The 21733-nt window shown below is 44.4% G+C and overlaps 1 protein-coding gene across 1 annotated transcript in view; it reads right to left on the minus strand.

Moving 5' to 3' along the window:
- Window positions 1-10787, minus strand: part of CLNS1A (chloride nucleotide-sensitive channel 1A) — a 70859-nt gene extending 60072 nt beyond the window's left edge. The window contains exons 1-2 of the mRNA XM_069203918.1: window positions 10559-10787; window positions 1486-1622 (exon numbers count right to left, since the gene is read on the minus strand). Of these exons, the coding sequence (XP_069060019.1) occupies window positions 1486-1622; window positions 10559-10677 (256 nt within the window). The 5' untranslated portion in view covers window positions 10678-10787. The remainder of the gene's footprint in view (window positions 1-1485; window positions 1623-10558) is intronic.
- Between the last annotated feature and the right edge of the window lie 10946 nt (window positions 10788-21733).

Genomic DNA, 21733 nt, shown 5'->3' on the forward strand with positions numbered 1-21733 from the left:
GACAAACGTACAGCATTTACCAACGACACCATGGGATTTTTAAAAGGCATGCCCAGGAACCAATGAAAGTGATGAGTGTGATTAAGGCCCACAGAAAAGATTATATGTCAAGAAGAGCAGCGCTTGCTATGCTCGACCTAAAAAGGGGGCAAATGGCACTGATGGAAGGCCTGCTGGCAAAAACTCTTGCGGCATCTCCACTGGTCCCACTGAGCCTGAAGGTCCTCCGGAGGGCGCCATAGCATGCCTGAATACTTCAGACGAGGCTTTGAGGTAAGGTTCTGGATCAGTTCCAGATGTCAGAAAGTCCATGTAGTGTGATAGAAGAGGTGCAGGTAGTATCTGCACCAGCAGTGCCAACACCTGAGGTAGGAAAGTCTCAGTTAACTCTGGCTCTGAAGAGGTGGTCAGAGAAGGGCTTGGGTGGCTTACCTTGCTACTGTTTGCTCCTGTGCCTTCCCTTCTTCTTATGCTCTTGGCAAAAGGATCTCAACTCAGAAGACATCGGAGAACTACAGCAGGGCTTAGACCTGCACCCGTCTCTACTTTACTTGGCCCCAGCCATAAAAAGCTTAGCTTCTCACTCCTAAATGGCCTTTGTGTGCATGGTGCAGTACAACTCACAAAAACTGGAGTAGTCCAAAGCACCATAGATTTCGTGGAGGCTTGGTAATCAGCACTTGCCAGAGGGGGGAATTTGTTGCACTTCTGAAAGAACATTTTCTTGTGGAGAATCGAGCTCCAAAACCATGTGAATAATAACAAAGGCACAGCAAAAAGGGGCACTTTATAGGGTTGTGATATCACTTGAACATTCTTTCGGCGTTGAACAAAGCCAGTGCCAACTACCGTGTGGGTGGAGCTTTGAAGAAAAGTTTTCCATACCGGTCTGGTGCCGCCCAGCTTATTAACGAGGCAAGTAATCTGCAGGTAAAAGTATCTATCAGAACTGTATTTTTTTTTTTTTTTTTTTTTTTTAAGAAATGTAACTTTCTTTAATCACGTCTATAACTAGGAGACAAGCGCAGACACCATGCACATAAATGAGTTGCTGCATACTGTCTTTCTTCATCAAATGAATGGAAGGACTTTATTAGCAACCCATACCACAGAGCAGGCTGTCTGGGGTCTATTCAAAAGACTTACAGGAGCAAAGATCTGGGAGAGGATGGCATGCCCGAGGTGTTTAATGTAGCATTTACTGAGCTCCCGGTCCTTTATCTGGTGGAAGATGAGCAAAGGGCACCAAAAAATGTATAATGCACAGGTGTTCATTTCAGTTTTACAAGAGGATGTTTTCACAAAGATATGCTGATTTCATAAACAAACAGCCTAGCTTTTCATTGAGCACATTTTTGGGAGTTCAGCCTTTATATGATAATGTTTGTGGCAGTTTAGATTACATTTTTAAGCATAAGTGTGGTCATACCAGCAAATATAAGGAAACAGGGAATAAAATGACCTGACATATTACTTTTACAATACCTCCAAGTTTGGCATTCACCATTACGTAGAGATGTTCCTGTGGGTAGGCATTTGTATCCCTGGACACAGCATGTAAACTAATTGAGGGATAATCCAGTGCAAATCCCAAACCAGAGCTATTTAACCAGGACAGGCGGCTGAAAGAAATATGCATAATTAACAGGTTTGCATATGGAGAAAGAAGAGCAAATGATAAATATATAAACCATACCATATAGCATGGCCTTCGTCAAGATTTCAGAACAGTTCATATAAACTTAGATATCCCAAAACTCCAACTCAAACACAATCACACTACATAAAACAGCCACATTTTTACCACAATCCTTCACCACTGTTGCTTGTGTGGTGAGTGAGTTAAGTGCCATGGGCTTTCAACGAGTTCTGGCATTTCAGCCGCCAGTCTATGTAAAACTACAAGTCTCAGAATACAATGTGCTATTGCTTAAAAAGCCACAAATGACTGAAGATATTACATATGATGATGGAGCAGGACCTATTTTGGCAGTGGACAGCAGCTTATCATGTTCCTGCATTGCACTGGCGTAATGTGCATGCAAGGCAGATACCAACTCTCAGCAATGCAAGAGAATAGGAAGTGGTACACAGGCTGGCTGGCGCATAAACTCTTCATGGGTTTTGCAGCTGTTTTAAAACCTTTTTCAGAGACTTCCAATACAAAAAATGGCTTGAGAAGAAGCACTCAAATTTGAAAAAGAGCTGAACAAAGAAGAGTAGTTTCAATATTTCCACTACTTCTTGCAAAAGATTTCAGATATTTTTTTTAATGTTTCAGTGCATATAATATTCAGTTAATTTATGATGGGGAATATTGATTTTAACATCCTTAGTGACTGATTACATTATCGGTTAGTCATAGTGGTTAATATGATCCACTTTAGACAGCCATGAATATTTACAGGTTCTCATTAACAAGTAGCTCACCGTCAAAATAAATTTAGAGTTATAGGAGAGCAGACAAACAAAGCTTTTCAATGTGGCACTTCTTGTTATAGGAGAGCAGACACACGTCTGTTAATGTGGTCACTTAAGTTTGTAAAAATGACTGATATTTATTTCAGCATGTTTGAACCTTTTTTCACACTTATATGAAAGCTGACACATATTCTGCAATATATAGCTCCACAAATGGCACGAGAGCACACACATTTTTCTCCAATACAGCATACTGTGTTGGTCAAAATAGTTTGGATATTGGTCTGTCTACCCTCGTCTTGGTGCACAGCATATCAGAAAGTAATGTTTTTGGTTGTTTAGTATGGCGTAACATGGAGTAATACACTTACTTTTACAAGTACACAATAATATTCAGGAGTTCCATTTTTTGGCAATGGTCACAAAGCAAGGGGAATGTGTTAAGACGATTTGAGGAATAGGTGAATACATTTGGTTACATAAAAGATATTACTTGAGAGTATACCTGCTCTACACGAAGTCCAAAACTCTGAGTCTGGCAAGTGTGGGCCAGAATAGGATTTATAGAGTGATAAGCATGGATATACAGACAATAGATACTACCACGTACGAAAGCAATAATGTTTCAGAGTGTTAGCTGCCCAGTATGGCACTTAACACTTGGGTAAGTGTGGGCAAGAGCTCACGTTATGGAACTCAGATGACGAACCATGGGTACGCAGGAAATTAACGGTTGACTTCCTTCAGCATAATTTTTAAGGTTAGCTGTCAGTATACAGGCTTGTTATTCCCTTGCTTTGGAGGGAACACATTTTGAACACCTGTATGTAGATAATTTAGCTGAAGTAGAGTGGTTTGATTCTTCTAAATTATGACTATTAAAGATAGCCTGTGTAAGTATGTATATAGCAGTGCTTTAAATGGAAAAATAGAAGTGCAGGTACTCTGTAATAGAGTACCTGCTTGTTTCTGAGAAGTGCCGGTACTCTCCAATTAAAAGTATTACGTTTTTCCTGAGATATGCCGGTACTCTCCCTCTCAAAATAAAAAAGTGCTGGTACTCAGTACCGGAGAGTACCGGCCCATTTAAAGCACTGGTATATAGCCTTCTTTTGGCTACTTGCAATACTTGCTAATCGACATAGTTGAATCTACTGTTTTTCTTGGTCACCTGGTGAAATACAGTATGACTTTTTAGCCATATATTCTGTACAGAATTACAAAGTGAACCAGATGTTATAATCTATCTAGAAAACAATGTGATTACCATAACGTTGAGGCTCACAAGAGTTGGTTACATTGTGTTAGGAACTGTGATACATGGTCTTATTCCATGGTTTTTTTACGCGTCAGGGTCATGTTATTATCCAGGCCTCGTTTTCATGCAGCTTTTTCTGCTGCTTCCTGATGAGCATGCACACTGTTACAGAATTCAGTGATGGTTGGCGGCAGCATTGCCTAACATTGAGGGAAGCATTCTCCTTTGGGGTCTAGAAAACTTGCGGTCCACGCCGATACTTCTTTCTACTCCGGGTAAGTGGATTTTGATTCCTGTGGGCTATTAGAGACTTTAGAGTTGGTGGCCTGTAATTACTCTCTTTATTTTGAGAGTTGTTTGGTGCCCTGTAATTACTTTATATTTTTCAGATATTCCCCCACCCGAGGAAATTCATTCTATCTGCTTGCGAGGGAGTGTTATACTTGGCATTTTCTTTCATTATTATCTGGATAAAGGCATTCCTTTACACCCAATTCCAATGCCTGTTCGTGCTCTACCACCGTTTGATCATCACTAATTTGTTTTTATTGTTCACGGTTTCAGATGGTCCCCTTTTATCATTAGGTCCTGATGAGTCCCAGCCATCTATTCTTTCAGGTCAAACCGTTGTTAACAAAGTGTAACAAACAGACAGACATTTTGGTGTCACTTGGAGGCTGATGGGCTATTTGTGTTAACCTTATGTGGTTGTTTGTTACTTGTAACAAACATAATTCTATAATAATGTATAATAGGTTAACTACACTCTTTGTGGTTCTGTTGCCTTGGGGGCACTATGCACTTATGTATTTGTTTTTTTATGATTATCTTCTGTAATTGTGTATAAGCCTGTAGGTTGGTGTAAATTATAAATGCACATTTTCTTGAAGTACCTTTATGGTTAGGAGTGTGAATTTATCATCTTACATCAGGTGCATGAGGCTATCTAGCCTTCTCAAATTTTTATGTCACTAAATGTTACCTATGAGTGCAACTGTCTTTCTTTAACAAAAGGGAACCAGGCATTCTGAAGTAAAAAGGAACAATTAAGTGGCGCGAGCCACGGAATCACCCAAGCATATAGGATAAATAGCAGCGCAAGAACAAAAGCCACACTGTCCAAAATACACTTTAAATTTTGCCTTGCAAAATGTCAAGAAGAGTGGAAATCCCATTTAAAAAATGCAAAACAAGAAAAAGAAAAAACATTTAGTGCCTATAAATGGACACACAAAAAAGGTACTTGACTGAATGGGTCCGAATATTCAGTGGTGACGAGCTAATAATGGGGATACACACACACACACACACATCAGCACTGATTACAGACTGCCTATAGCAAATTTGAGAATATCATAAGAAATGTGAATGTCTAAAGATAAATGCAAGCAGAATTAAAGGTGAAATCTGAAAGAGGATAGCAAGCACAAAGATTTGAAGGTGTTCCTTCAGATGTTGTTAGATCACATATTCGGAGTGAAAGAAGAGTAGCATTGCTACATAGAGGAGCCATGTAGACGTGTCCTTACTGAGCTCCTGCTATCGGCTTGCTGTTCCCGGTGCTAACGTGCAAGACTGCATTTGCTAGACCCAAGATGAGGAGGCTCTACGAACATAAGAAGTAACGGAGTACTGATCACTTGTGAGCAAATGCAGAACTAGGCTAACAAACTCGGAATACGCCAGAGAATGTGGAAAGTGAAGAGGAAAATGAAAAACAGGAATACAAAAGACAATGGGTTGGAAAGTCCAGCACAGGAAAATAGTAATAAGGGGATTCCCTGAACTAATAATCGTAGCTCTAGCAGGGAAATAATCAATATAGAGAAAAACTACTAATAGAGCTACTCAAATAAGCATGAAGATACAATCATCTTCACGTACCAACACTATGGGTTGGAATGATACTAACTATATATTACTGACCAGTTATATGCTCATGATATCAGGCTACTATACTTAGGTGCTTGGTCACAGATAAAGTAATCCTACTACATCATTGATGTAACCTCATTTTATAAATACAAATACTTTATTGTTCAACAATAACACAATCATGAAAAATATATACTAAATCAAGAAAAATAGAAAAAACATACAAAGCGCCTAAATCAAACATACCACATGCACACTGGACTAAACAGATAAATAAACATGTCTCATTTACAAGTGAAACAACACATCAAAAAGCTAATCAGAATGACATAATGAAGCTAAAACAATTTAAATAATAAAAAGAATGTAGAAATATAAATTGTTTTGATGTATTAACATTGATAGTCTGATACACAAAAAGGAAACAATGTTGATATAGTTATATCCAAATGGTACCGTAGGGACCGAAGGCCTACGCGCGTTTCGGTGTTTTAGAATATTATCGACAACCTTCCTCAGGGCCGTTCCCAGTGGTACTATTCAATGATGCTCTAGTCTAAGCAGCCAAATCTTCTGGTCAGATTGGTTATAGGTTTGTAATGTTCTTTTTGATGTAGTAGTCAAAAAATCTGATAGAAAAATTATATAATAATTTATATGAATCATCGTGCTAGTAGCTAGAAGTCACTAATATATGTTTGACATATGTATCTCTACCCAAGGTGACATGTTATCTTCTCAAAAATACGTGCCAAAAAAGTCCAGCACAACCTGAGGCTTTAATATTAATTTTGTAAATCGCACATATCACACAGGAGGGTATCCTACCTCCTGAAGAGAGGTGATGCAGCCCTCGCTGGGGCCTATGGAAAGCGTTTTGTAGAAATTAAGGACTAAGCTGACAATTCTGATGTGCAGGGGGAGGTCGTTCAAGGTTTTGGGGCCAGGTATGAGTGTGCATGCCTACCGGCTTCGACTCTTCAGATGTCCAAACTGAGGTTTCTGGTGTGGAAGCTAATGTAGCAGTTTAGATAAGTAGAGCTTTGACTGTGCAGGGCTTTATATGCGAGGGTGAGGAGTTTGAAGACTGCATACTTGTGGACTGGGAGCCAGTCAACTCAATAGCAGCTTTATTAGGAAAGGATCTCATTGTTAGTGGGGACTTCAATATGGCGCTTGACCGTGCACTTGATAGATCCTCTGAATCATAGCATTAAGTGGTCACATATCCACTTCAAAAATGAGTATGGAAAAAATAAATCCAATCAATACATGGCAAAGTAAATACACTGGGGAGTGAGAAATTACACCTTTAATTCTAGAGTCCACAAATCCTAGTCCTGCATAGATTTTGTCCTAATTATGAGTTAGATACTAGACACTCACAGGAATGATTACGGGAACACATATTATGTCTGATCGTGCACCAGAAACATTTTCAATAAAACCCCACTAGCACCCATTTTATCTCATAGCTGGAGAAAGAATGTGTTGGCTTTCAGTGATCCCATGCTCCAGACAAATATTAGAGAAGCCTTAAAAATTACAGCAGAACGAAATAGGGGTCTACCTACAAGATGGGACACAGTACTGGTCAAACTAAGAGGGGAGCTGAATACACAAGAGCTTTTACAAAACTTGCACGGTCAAGAAGGCTGAAGTCTCTAGACCAGACAAGGAACACAAATCACACAGTTTAAGAAAGATGCATCGAGAATTGAATTGAGAAAAACTAAGGGTAAGAAGCATTATTAACTAAAGAAGGCGCTCATAAGCTGTTAGACACCCAACAAACATACAATGAAATAAGGACAAAGCTGACAAACTCTTAGCTTGGAACAAGATAAAACTGGCAGGAATTAGAAATTATATAATCTATCAGGAATAAGGATGGAATAACCCAAATATCTAAATGGGGAGTCATGCAAGTGTTTGTTAATTTCAACACCAAACTTTACAGAGCTGAACCAGGTAACCCTATTTCATGAGACAAACATTTGAAATAAAGTATCAAGCCATTTCTCAAGGCACAATATGGGAACTGGACAATCCCATTTCCAAAGAGAAGTTGCAACACGTAATTAAATTGCTCCCAAATAATAATGCCCAGGCGGAGTTCCAAATTCATTTTGCAGAGCACTTATTGACACAAGAACCCTGCCTTTAACAAAAATGGTAAACTCCTTTTCGAAGTTGGGTTCAATATTACCAACTACGAGAGAATCAATTTCACTTTTAACCCAGAAGCTGAAGAGAGACGCATAGTTATGTGGGTCATTTAGGCCATTAGCCCTTTTCTATAGAGACAAGAAGGTATTCATTAAGATCCTCAAAACTCAGATTAATTATATTACCAGCTCAGGCTGCTTTCATTAAGAACTGATAATCATGCAATAATACCAGGTTAGTAGTCACTGTCATAAATAAAGCTACCAAGGACAACACTCACCCACTCCTTCCGTCGCTGGATACAGAGACGACGCTTGATAGGACTGCTATCCTCAGAAAATATACAGGGCTGGAACCCAAAATATGCTCATTCATACTAGCTACTTTGTCTAGCCCATCCACAAAATTAAAGATAAGATCCAAATTCTCAAGCTCTATCAACTTTACCAAGGGAACGAGTGACGGAAGTCGCTTACCACGTTAATATTTGCTTTGTCAATGGAGCCCTTTTTACAGAAAGTAATGGCTAACGATAAGATATAAGGGTTAGATACAAAAAAGTGGTCAAGTAAAAGTGGCTTTTATTGTGAACAATGTCCTTTGCTTTTTGACTAACCCATCCACTTATTTACCAGCCCTTGCAGAGGGAATACAGAGGTTTCAAGCCATATTGGGATTTACAATTATTATAAATAATCCAAAAGGATGATAGTAGGGCACCAAAGATAACAATAGAAGGGGTGTTAATAATAATAGTTTTAAATGAACTCTAACTTGTATGGAATACCTGGGATTAATTCTCCCCCCACCATACAAGAAGTGTACACAATAATATACCACAGTTACTGTATATACATTTAAAGGACTACGCACACTGGAGAAGCTCGAAACTTCCTAGATAGGAAGAATAAACTCTGAAAATGAAATTCACACGCTGATTATATTACTTAACTAGGGCCCTACCTCTATAATGATCCCAAACACTATGAAAAGTTTCTGAAGGAACATATGGAGTTTTATATGGGGTGTCAGAAAGCCTCAAGTTCCAAGAATGTTGATGTGCCGTTGGAAAACCTAGACAGATGTTGCAGCTACACAGCAGACTCCAGCATTAATCTGGTCATCTCCCCTGATTGATGAGCTTTGGTGCAGGTTGGAACAAGATCAAAGCAAGACAGATTAAAAGAAGCCTCCTTCATAGTCCCCATCGTTAGCCACAATAAGAGCGGTTGTAGTTTGATTAAGTTATTGATGTAATCCAGACCCACTTCTGAGTGGCAAATATGGGAAGAGATGGTTTTCGGTAAGGCCAAAAGTCTAATAAAACCAAGCTCACAGTCTGTCGCCATGGTTAATCCCTTATACCCCAGAATGCAGTTTCACTGATAACATTAGAGCAACATCTAGCATTATAAACTGGCACAGGCTTCCTCATGGTTTTGCTTCCAAGTCGGGAGGCAAAGCTAAAGACAGCCTCTGTGCTTCTTGCAAGGGCCACAGCTTTGGCCATCTTCAGTGGGCCCCAACAAAGTCTATCATCAAACAAGATCCCCAAACAAGGATATGAGGGGACAGTGCTAATTGTCTTGTTGTCAGCAATGAAGATGATAACTTTCTTTTTTTGGGAAACGTAGATCATAATATGTGTCCTGCCCTGATTGACCGTCAGATCGCTACTGGCCATGAAAATGCAGAACTGGTCTAGCAAGCGCCGAAGGCCGTTTGCAGTCCTAGATTAAAGAACTGCATCATCTGCATATCACAACGCCGGGAAACAGCACTCGCCTACCCACGGACAGTGTTATGAATTAGCAGGTGTTTATCTAGACCTTTGAGCTATAAGGAGAAAAGAAAAGGAGTTAAGACGCAGCCCTAACATACCGCTCTATCAAAGCTAAAAGCTTGGGTTGTCGCCCCTGCCTGCGTCAAACCTTACACTGGTAGTTACTTCAGAATGTAGTTCCCTGAGAAAATTAACAATGCTAGTCAACCCCAAGTTCGGTCATGAGGTTCCAGAGTTTGGATCTGTTAACAGAATCAATCACTGAACTGAGATCCATCAAGGATAAATATATATTATCCCTTCCTTAGCCACTGGATATTTATTTATCAAGAGGCAGATGTTGAAACATTACTCATTTGTCCCGAGGCCAGAACGAAAATCAAGTTGCAACTGAGAAACAATATTGTTTCATGGGCCCAGGTTTGACGTTACTGTAATGAAATCCTACCAATTATTGCTGTAGAATTAATTAGTAATACGGGGCAGTAATTGAGGAGTCTCTTTATATCCCTTCTTGAAGATGGGCACAATGATCACATATGACCGAGCTTTAGGGGGAGCAGTTTCTGAGAAGTGCCGGTACTCTCCTATTAAAAGTATTACGTTTTTCTTGAGAAATGCCGGTACTCTCCTTCTCAAAATAAAAAAGTGCCGGTACTCAGTACCGGACAGTACCGGCCCATTTAAAGCACTGATCCATTCGATCATTTGTGTTCGCTATTCGTTAATTACACCTTACAGCTGGGGACAGACAGAAAATAAACTATACCACTGGGTGTCCTATTTTCAACGTTAAGATAAAGCGGTCATTTCAGCAGATGACAGCAGCAACTACCTAACCCAGCGCACACCCCGCCCCTCTGGTAACCACCTCCCTTTAAAATGGATAATACGCATTTGAAATAAATACAGAAAGAATTATTTAGCTCCCAAGGTAGGTGGCGCTGGCTGCAGGTGTTAGAGAGGGGAGGGCCCCATGTCTTGTCCACCACTGCCTGTACCAGCTTGGCAAAGGATGCTCAGCCTGCCACGCATGTGCATCTCGACCCTACCTCTCAGCGATGTACAGTGTGCCGGTGCCGAGCCCTTTGCCCCCCAGGATGGCCACTGTGTCGGGTTGTTGCTGTCGGACGCCTTCCCCGGGCGGAGCGAGCGTGCTGAGGAGACTCATGGCTTGTGCCGCCGGTAAATTGCCTGCGCTGGAATCAGAAGTCTGATCAGCGATGAGCGCATGCGCGGTGACACTTCAAAATCAATGTGCCGCAACAATGATCCCGCACCAGCAGCACGTGGGCGGAAGTGACAATGAGCGGAAGCGCACCAATTACACTCTTCCGCTTAGACATAGAAAACGGACATTTAAATTCGCCCAGACAACCGCTAGGAAGCGAATAGTTATGTTACCGTTCTTATACGGTGCCGGCGTTTCGAAACAGGGTACTTTGTAGGCAGGGTAACTAGATGTATCTTTTAATAACGGACTGGGCATATAATAAATCAGATTTTATTTTGGCAACCACTGTGCACATGAAAATACACGCTGCTTTTATAGGGAAACAAAAACACATTTTCTTTTTAAATTTGCACAGTTAGTGTAGGAGGCTGGACTGGCTTGTAGTGGGTACCAAGAAGTACTTACACCTTGCACCAGGCCCAGGTATCCCTTATTAGTGTAGAGGGGTGTCTAGCAGCTTAGGCTGATAGAAAAGGTAGCTTAGCAGAGCAGTTTAGGCTGAACTAGGAGACGAGTGAAGCTCCTACAGTTCCACTAGTGTCACCTGCACAATATCATAAGAAAACACAATACACAGATATACTAAAAATAAAGGTACTTTATTTTTATGACAATATGCCAAAGTATCTCAGTGAGTACCCTCAGTATGAGGATAGCAAATATACACAAGATATATGTACACAATACCAAAATATGCAGTAATAGCAATAGAAAACAGTGCAGACAATGTATAGTCACAATAGAATGCAATGGGGGCACATAGGGATAGGAGCAACACAAACCATATACTCTAGAAGTGGAATGCGAACCACAAATGGACCCCAAACCTATGGGACCTTGTAGAGGGTCGCTGGGACTGTAAGAAAACAGTGAGGGTTAGAAAAATAACCCACCCCAAGACCCTGAAAAGTGGGTGCAAAGTGCACCTAAGTTCCCCAAAGAGCACAGAAGTCGTGATAGGGGAATTCTGCAAGGAAGACCAACACCAGCAATGCAACAACAATGGATTTCCTGACGAGAGTACCTGTGGAACAAGGGGACCAAGTCCAAGAGTCACGATCAAGTCGGGAGTGGGCAGATGCCCAGGAAATGCCAGCTGTGGGTGCAAAGAAGCTGCCACCGGATGGTAGAAGCTGTGGATTCTGCAAGAACGACAAGGGCTAGAAACTTCCCCTTTGGAGGATGGATGTCCCACGTCGTGAAGAGTCGTGCAGAGGTGTTTCCGTGCAGAAAGACCGCAAACAAGCCTTGCTAGCTGCAAGGGTCACAGTTAGGGTTTTTGGATGCTGCTGTGGCCCAGGAGGGACCAGGATGTCACCAATTGCGTGAGGAGACAGAGGGGGCGTCCAGCAAGACAAAGAGCCCACTCAGAAGCAAGCAGCACCCGCAGAAGTGCCGGAACAGGCAGTACGAAGTGGAGTGAACCAGAGCTCACCCGAAGTCACAAAGGAGGGTCCCACGACGCCGGAGGACAACTCAGGAGGTCGTGCACTGCAGGTTAGAGTGCCGGGTACCCAGGCTTGGCTGTGCACAAAGAAAATCCTGGAAGAGTGCACAGGAGCCGGAGCAGCTGCAAAACACGCGGTTCCCAGCAATGCAGTCTAGCGTGGGGAGGCAAGGACTTCCCTCCACCAAACTTGGACTGAAGAGTCACTGGACTGTGGGAGTCACTTGGACAGAGTTGCTGAGTTCAAGGGACCTCGCTCGTCGTGCTGAGAGGAGACCCAGAGGACCAGTGATACAGTTCTTTGGTGCCTGCGGTTGCAGGGGGAAGATTCCGTTAACCCACGGGAGATTTCTTCGGAGCTTCTAGTGCAGAGAGGAGGCAGACTACCCCCACAGCATGCACCACCAGGAAAACAGTCGAGAAGGCGGCAGGATCAGCGTTACAAGGTCGCAGTAGTCGTCTTTCCTACTTTGTTACAGTTTTGCAGGCTTCCAGCGCGGTCAGCAGTCGATTCCTTGGCAGAAGGTGAAGAGAGAGATGCAGAGGAACTCTGATGAGCTCTTGCATTTGTTATCTAAGGAATTCCCCAAAGCAGAGACCCTAAATAGCCAGAAAAGGAGGTTTGGCTACTTAGGAGAGAGGATAGGCTAGCGACACCTGAAGGAGCCTATCAGAAGGAGTCTCTGACGTCACCTGCTGGCACTGGCCACTCAGAGCAGTCCAGTGTGCCAGCAGCACCTCTGTTTCCAAGATGGCAGAGGTCTGGAGCACACTGGAGGAGCTCTGGGCACCTCCCAGGGGAGGTGCAGGTCAGGGGAGTGGTCACTCCCCTTTCCTTTGTCCAGTTTCGCGCCAGAGCAGGGCTGAGGGATCCCTGAACCGGTGCAGACTGGCTTATGCAGAGATGGGCACCATCTGTGCCCATCAAAGCATTTCCAGAGGCTGGGGGAGGCTACTCCTCCCCAGCCCTGACACCTTTTTCCAAAGGGAGAGGGTGTAACACCCTCTCTCTGAGGAAGTCCTTTGTTCTGCCTTCCTGGGCCCAGCCTGGCTGGACCCCAGGAGGGCAGAAACCTGACTGAGGGGTTGGCAGCAGCAGCAGCTGCAGTGAAACCCCGGGAAAGGTAGTTTGGCAGTACCCGGGTCTGGGCTATAGACTCGGGGGATCATGGAATTGTCTCTCCAATGCCAGAATGGCATTGGGGTGACAATTCCATGATCTTAGACATGTTACATGGCCATGTTCGGAGTTACCATTGTGACGCTATACATATGTCGTGACATATGTATAGTGCACGCGGGTAATGGTGTCCCCGCACTTACAAAGTCCGGGGAATTTGCCCTGAACAATGTGGGGGCACCTTGGCTAGTGCCAGGGTGCCCACACACTAAGTAACTTAGCACCCAACCTTTACCAGGTAAAGGTTAGACATATAGGTGACTTATAAGTTACTTAAGTGCAGTGGTAAATGGCTGTGAAATAACGTGGACGTTATTTCACTCAGGCTGCACTTGCAGGCCTGTGTAAGAATTGTCAGATCTCCCTATGGGTGGCACAAGAAATGCTGCAGCCCATAGGGATCTCCTGGAACCCCAATACCCTGGGTACCTCAGTACCATATACTAGGGAATTATAAGGGTGTTCCAGTATGCCAATGTAAATTGGTGAAATTGGTCACTAGCCTGTTAGTGACAATTTGGAAAGAAATGAGAGAGCATAACCACTGAGGTTCTGGATAGCAGAGCCTCAGTGAGACAGTTAGTCATAACACAGGTAACACATACAGGGCACACTTATGAGCACTGGGGCCCTGGCTGGCAGGGTCCCAGTGACACATACAACTAAAACAACATATATACAGTGAAATATGGGGGTAACATGCCAGGCAAGATGGTACTTTCCTACACAACCTCCCTCCCCCCAAACGAAGGACAATAAGACTAGCCATGCCCTGATGAGTCTTCATTGTCTAAGTGGAAATATCTGGAGAGTCCATCTGCATTGGAGTGGGTACTCCCAGGTCTATGTTCCACTGTATAGTCCATTCCCTGTAGAGATATGGACCACCTCAACAATTTAGGGTTTTCACCTTTCATTTGTTTTAGCCAAAGTAGAGGTTTGTGGTCTGTCTGAACAATGAAGTGAGTGCCAAACAGGTATGGCCTCAACTTCTTCAGTGCCTAGACCACAGCAAAGGCCTCCCTCTCTATGGCAGACCAACGCTTTTCTCTAGGGGTCAACCTCCTGCTGATAAAAGCAACAGGTTGATCCTGGCCCTCAGAATTAAGTTGTGATAAGACTGCCCCTACCCCTAATTTATATGCATCAGTTTGGACAATGAATTATTTGGAGTAACAGGGGCTTTTCAGGACAGGTGCAGAGCACGTGGCCTGCTTCAGCTCCTCAAAATCTTTCTGACAGTTTGCTGTCCATAATACCTTTTTAGGCATTTTCTTAGATGTGAGGTCATTAAGAGGGGCTGCAATGGAGCCATAGTTCTTTATGAACCTCCTGTAGTACCCAGTGAGGCCTAAGAAGGCTCTCACCTGAGTCTGAGTTGTAGGGGGAACCCAATCTATAATAGATTTTCCCCTGAAGTGGTGCAATCTGTTCTCCACCTACCAGGTGTCCCAGATAAACCACTTTCCCCTGCCCTATCTGGCACTTTGAAGCCTTGATAGTGAGGCCTGCCTTTTGCAGGGCCTCCAAAACTTTCCATAGGTGGACCAGGTGATCATCCCAGCTGGAGCTAAAGACAGCTATATCATCTAGATATGCTGCACTAGAAGCTTCCAGCCCTTGCAGGACTGTGTTCACCAACCTTTGAAAAGTGGCAGGTGCATTTTTCAATCCAAAAGGCTTTACTGTGAATTGGTAGTGCCCTCCAATGGTTGAAAATGCAGTTTTTGCTTTTGCATCCTCTGATAACTTGATCTGCCAATACCCTGCAGTCAAATCAAAGGTGCTTAGATACTTGGCAGATGCCAGTGTATCTATTAGCTCATCTGCCCTGGGTATAGGGTGAGCATCAGTTTTGGTTACTTGGTTGAGACCTCTGTAGTCAACACAAAATCTCATTTCCTTTTTACCATCTTTGGAATGAGGTTTTGGTACAAGTACCACAGGAGAGGCCCATGGATTTTCAGAGTGCTCAACCACTCCCAGTTCAAGCATTTTCTGCACCTCTTGTTTTATGCAGTCTCTGACATGGCCAGGCTGCCTATAGATCTTACTTTTGACAGGCAAGCTGTCTCCAGTATCTATAGTGTGCTCACACCAAGAAGTGGTGCCTGGCACAGTAGAAAAGAGTTCAGAAAACTGACCCAGGAGATTTATGCAGTGGTCTTTCTGCTCAGCAGTAAGACAATCTGCCAGTACTACACCTTCCACTAGAGCATCTTGTTCTGTGGAAGAGAAGAGATCAGGGAGAGGGTCACTCTCTTCTTCTTGTCCTTCATCTGTTGCCATGAGCAGGGTGAGATCAGCCCTGTCATAGTAGGGTTTCAGGCGATTGACATGGAGCACCCTAAGGGGACTCCTGGCAGTGCCTAAGTCAACTAAGTAGGTGACTTCACCCTTTTTCTCAACAATAATGTGGGGTCCACTCCATTTGTCTTGGAGTGCTCTTGGGGCCACAGGCTCCAAGACCCACACTTTCTGCCCTGGTTGGTACTGAACCAGAACAGCCTTCTGGTCATGCCATTGCTTTTGGAGCTCTTGGCTGGCCTGAAGGTTTTTACTGGCCTTTTTCATGTACTCAGCCATCCTAGATCTTAGGCCAAGTACATAGTCCACTATGTCTTGCTTTGGAGCTTTTAAAGGTTGTTCCCAACCCTCCTTCACAAGTGTTAGAGGACCTCTTACAGGGTGTCCAAATAGCAGTTCAAAGGGGCTGAAGCCCACTCCTTTTTGGGGTACCTCCCTGTAAGCAAAAAGGAGGCAAGGTAACAGGATATCTCATCTCCTGCGGAGTTTTTCAGGGAGTCCCATTATCATTCCTGTGAGAGTTTTATTAAATCTCTCAACCAGTCCATTTGTTTGTGGATGATAGGGTGTGGTGAACTTGTATGTCACACCACATTCCTTCCACATGGCCTTTAAGTAAGCAGACATGAAATTGCTTCCCCTGTCTGATACCACCTCTTTTGGGAAGCCCACCCTGGAAAAGATTCCCAGGAGGGCCTTTACCACTGCAGGAGCTGTAGTGGTCCTTAGAGGAATTGCTTCAGGATATCTGGTGGCATGGTCCACTACCACCAAGATAAACGTATTGCCTGAAGCAGTAGGAGGGTCAAGGGGGCCAACTATGTCAACCCCTACCCTTTCAAAGGGAACCCCAACCACAGGCAGTGGAATAAGGGGTGCCTTTGGAGTGCCACCTGTCTTGCCGCTGGCTTGACAGGTTTCACAGGACTTACAAAATTCCTTTGTGTCCTCTGACATTCTAGGCCAATGAAACAAGGGGACAAGCCTGTCCCAAGTTTTCATTTGCCCCAAATGTCCAGCTAAGGGAATGTCGTGGGCTAGAGTTAGGAGGAACTTTCTGTATTCCTGAGGAATCACCAATCTCCTGGCAGCTCCAGGTTTTGGATCCCTTGCTTCAGTATACAAAAGGTTGTCCTCCCAGTAAACTCTGTGAGAGTCACTAACATCCCCATTTGCTTGTTTGACAGCTTCCTGCCTTAGACCCTCTAGTGTGGGACAGGTATGCTGTGCCACACTCAGCTCCTCCCTGGCAGGCCCCCCTTCACCCAAAAGCTCAGCATTGTCTGCTTCCAGCTCCTCTGGTGTAGGTTCTGCACAGGGTGGAAATTCTTCTTCCTCAGAAGTTGAATCCACTGTAGAGGGAGGGATAGTAGGTAGTGTTTTACCTTTACTAACCCTTGCTTTAGGGAGCACTTGGTCCATTCTTCCAGGATCCAAGTTACCCTGTCCTTTTTGCTTTTTGGCCTGAGCCCTGGTCAAAGCAAAAATATGCCCTGGAATGCCCAGCATTGCTGCATGAGCCTCCAACTCCACTTCTGCCCAAGCTGATGTCTCTAAATCGTTCCCTAGTAGACAGTCTACAGGTAAATCTGAGGCAACCACAACTTTCTTTGGACCAGTAACCCCCCCCCCCCACCCCACCCCCCCCAGTTGAGATTCACAACAGCCTTGGGGTGGCTAAGAGTGTTGTTATGAGCATCAGTCACTTGGTGCTGGTGACCACGTAGGTGTTGTTCAGGGTGGACCAGTTTCTCTATTACCATGGTAACACTGGCACCTGTGTCCCTGTAGGCCTGAACCTCAACACCATTTATTAGGGGAAGTTGCTTGTACTTATCCATATTAAGGGGACAAGCAACCAAGGTGGCCAAATCAATGACCCCCTCAGAGACTAACACAGCCTCTGTGGTCTCCCTAACAAGACCAACCCCAACTAAGTTACCAAAAGTGAGCCCAGCTACTCCCTTGGATTGGCTATTAGTAGGTTTGCTCCCACCACTACTGCTATTACTAGGGGCATTAGGTGTAGCATCAGGGGTTGTAGTGGTAGGAGGCTTGGTGCTTTTCTTTGAGCAACTGGGATCAGTTGTCCAATGGCCTTTTATTTTACATAAATAGCACCATGGTTTCTTTTCTTTGTTTTGATTTGAAGAGGATTTGGGCCCACCACCCCCACCAGAGTGTTTTTGTGGGCCTGATGAAGACTCATTTTTAGATTTGTCCCCACCCTTGTAAGAAGACTTACCATCCTTCTTCTTGCCATCCTTGTCACCCCCTGTATGAACTTTTCTGTTCACCCTTGTTCTGACCCATTTGTCTGCCTTCTTTCCCAATTCTTGGGGAGAGGTCAGATCAGAGTCTACCAGGTACTGGTGTAACAAATCAGACACACACTTATTAAGAATATGCTCTCTCAGGATTAAGTTATACAGGCTTTCATAGTCAGAAACTTTACTGCCATGTAACCACCCCTCCAAGGCCTTCACTGAATGGTCAACAAAGTCTACCCAGTCTTGTGAAGACTCCTTTTTGGTTTCTCTAAACTTCATCCTGTACTGTTCAGTGGTTAAGCCATAACCATCAAGGAGTGCATTCTTAAGAACTGTAAAACTATTGGCATCACTTTCCTTAACAGTAAGGAGCCTATCCCTACCCTTTCCACTGAAATATAGCCATAGGATAGCAGCCCACTGCCTTTGAGGGACCTCCTGTACAACACAGGCCCTCTCAAGTGCAGCAAACCACTTGTTAATGTCATCCCCCTCCTTGTAAGGGGGAACTATCTTGTGCAGATTCCTAGAATCATGCTCTTTTGCAGGATGACTATTTGGAATACTGCTGCTGCCACCATGGGGTCCTAACCCTAACCTCTGTCTTTCTTTTTCTAAATCAAAGGCTTGCCTATCTAAATCCAGCTGTTGCTTCTTGAGCTTCAGCCTGGATTCTATCACTCCCAATCTATTGAGCTCCCTTTCTAACACTCTGTCATCAGGGTGGGTGGGTTGGGCATGCCTTGACACAGATGAATGGTGAGAATGAACAGAGGGAGACCTTTCCCTAACAGATTGCACTCTAACATTCTGGCCTACAGAAGTAACACTCCTACTGTGATGAGAAGTAACACTCTTACTGTGATGTGAAGTCACATTAGTACCAGCTATGCTAGGTGGCCTGCTAAGGGTCAGGTTGGGAAGGTTCCCTTCTAACTCTTTTACTAGGGGTGCCCCAGAATCAGAGTGGGAACCATCAGCTAATCTCTCACCAGAAGTGCCAACTAAGGTCTTATCTTGTTCAACGAGCATGTTAACTAATAGTTCTCTAGAGGGATTCTTCCCTACCCCTAAACCTCTTTCAACACAGAGACTCCTTGCTGCCTTCCAGCTAAGGTGGTCGTATGCAGTCTTGGACAGATCCAGAGTTTGATCTGTACCAGACATTATAGAAAAGGTTTAAGGGACAGAAAAAGAAAGACAAAGTTTTCAGAACTTTTTAAAGAACAGAAAAAAAACGTAAAAAACTTTTTAATAACTTTTGGAAAGTTTTAGAGGTACTTTTCAGCACTTAGTAAAGAAGTGAGAGGAGAAAAGCAAAACTTTTTGGTTAGGTGTACATACACTGAACTTGTTTTGTATATTTTTCTCTTATGAAAAGTACAATATGACAAAGTGGTAAGTAGTTGCAAGTACTTATCCCACCGCTGCACAACCAATGTAGGAGGCTGGACTGGCTTGTAGTGGGTACCAAGAGGTACTTACACCTTGCACCAGGCCCAGGTATTCATTATTAGTGTAGAGGGGTGTCTAGCAGCTTAGGCTGATAGAAAAGGTAGCTTTGCAGAACAGCTTAGGCTGAACTAGGAGACAAGTGAAGCTCCTACAGTACCACTAGTGTCACCTGCACAATATCATAAGAAAACACAATACACAGATATACTAAAAATAAAGGTACTTTATTTTTATGACAATATGCCAAAGTATCTCAGTATGAGGATAGCAAATATACACAAGATATATGTACACAATACCAAAATATGCAGTAATAGCAATAGAAAACAGTGCATACAATGTATAGTCACAATAGAATGCAATGGGGGAACATAGGGATAGGGGCAACACAAACCATATACTCTAGAAGTGGAATGCGAACCACAAATGGACCCCAAACCTATGTGACCTTGTAGAGGGTCGCTGGGACTGTAAGAAAACAGTGAGGGTTAGAAAAATAGCCCACCCCAAGACCCTGAAAAGTGGGTGCAAAGTGCACCTAAGTTCCCCAAAGAGCACAGAAGTCGTGATAGGGGAATTCTGCAAGGAAGACCAACACCAGCAATGCAACAACAATGGATTTCCTGACGAGAGTACCTGTGGAACAAGGGGACCAAGTCCAAGAATCATGATCAAGTCGGGAGTGGGCAGATGCCCAGGAAATGCCAGCTGTGGGTGCAAAGAAGCTGCCACCGGATGGTAGAAGCTGTGGATTCTGCAAGAACGACAAGGGCTAGAAACTTCCCCTTTGGAGGATGGATGTCCCACGTCGTGAAGAGTCGTGCAGAGGTGTTTCCGTGCAGAAAGACCGCAAACAAGCCTTGCTAGCTGCAAGGGTCATGGTTAGGGTTTTTGGATGCTGCTGTGGCCCAGGAGGGACCAGGATGTCACCAATTGCGTGAGGAGACAGAGGGGGCGTCCAGCAAAACAAAGAGCCCACTCAGAAGCAAGCAGCACCCGCAGAAGTGCCGGAACAGGCACTACGAAGTGGAGTGAACCAGAGCTCACCCGAAGTCACAAAGGAGGGTCCCACGACGCCGGAGGACAACTCAGGAGGTCGTGCACTGCAGGTTAGAGTGCCGGGGACCCAGGCTTGGCTGTGCACAAAGGAAATCCTGGAAGAGTGCACAGGAGCCGGAGCAGCTGCAAAGCACGCGGTTCCCAGCAATGCAGTCTAGCGTGGGGAGGCAAGGACTTACCTCCACCAAACTTGGACTGAAGAGTCACTGGACTGTGGGAGTCACTTGGACAGAGTTGCTGAGTTCAAGGGACCTCGCTCGTCATGCTGAGAGGAGACCCAGAGGACCAGTGATGCAGTTCTTTGGTGCCTGCGGTTGCAGGGGGAAGATTCCATCGACCCACGGGAGATTTCTTCGGAGCTTCTAGTGCAGAGAGGAGGCAGACTACCCCCACAGCATGCACCACCAGGAAAACAGTCGAGAAGGTGGCAGGATCAGCGTTACAAGGTCGCAGTAGTCGTCTTTCCTACTTTGTTGCAGTTTTGCAGGCTTCCAGCGCAGTCAGCAGTTGATTCCTTGGCAGAAGGTTAAGAGAGAGATGCAGAGGAACTCTGATGAGCTCTTGCATTCGTTATCTAAGGAATTCCCCAAAGCAGAGACCCTAAATAGCCAGAAAAGGAGGTTTGGCTACTTAGGAGAGAGGATAGGCTAACAACACCTGAAGGAGCCTATCAGAAGGAGTCTCTGACGTCACCTGCTGGCACTGGCCACTCAGAGCAGTCCAGTGTGCCAGCAGCACCTCTGTTTCCAAGATGGCAGAGGTCTGGAGCACACTGGAGGAGCTCTGGGCACCTCCCAGGGGAGGTGCAGGTCAGGGGAGTGGTCACTCCCCTTTCCTTTGTCCAGTTTCGCGCCAGAGCAGGGTTGAGGGATCCCTGAACCGGTGCAGACTGGCTTATGCAGAGATGGGCACCATCTGTGCCCATCAAAGCATTTCCAGAGGCTGGGGGAGGCTACTCCTCCCCAGCCCTGACACCTTTTTCCAAAGGGAGAGGATGTAACACCCTCTCTCTGAGGAAGTCCTTTGTTCTGCCTTCCTGGGCCAAGCCTGGCTGGACCCCAGGAGGGCAGAAACCTGTCTGAGGGGTTGGCAGCAGCAGCAGCTGCAGTGAAACCCCGGGAAAGGTAGTTTGGCAGTACCCGGGTCTGGGCTAGAGACTCGGGGGATCATGGAATTGTCTCTCCAATGCCAGAAATGTTTGCACAGTCGAGTTAGTCATTTAAATGTTGTGTGTTAGGAAAAACCTGACATCCTATACCCTTTTATTTTACATTC

This window comes from Pleurodeles waltl, chromosome 8 (genome assembly GCF_031143425.1).
Source record: "Pleurodeles waltl isolate 20211129_DDA chromosome 8, aPleWal1.hap1.20221129, whole genome shotgun sequence".
NCBI lineage: Eukaryota > Metazoa > Chordata > Amphibia > Caudata > Salamandridae > Pleurodeles > Pleurodeles waltl.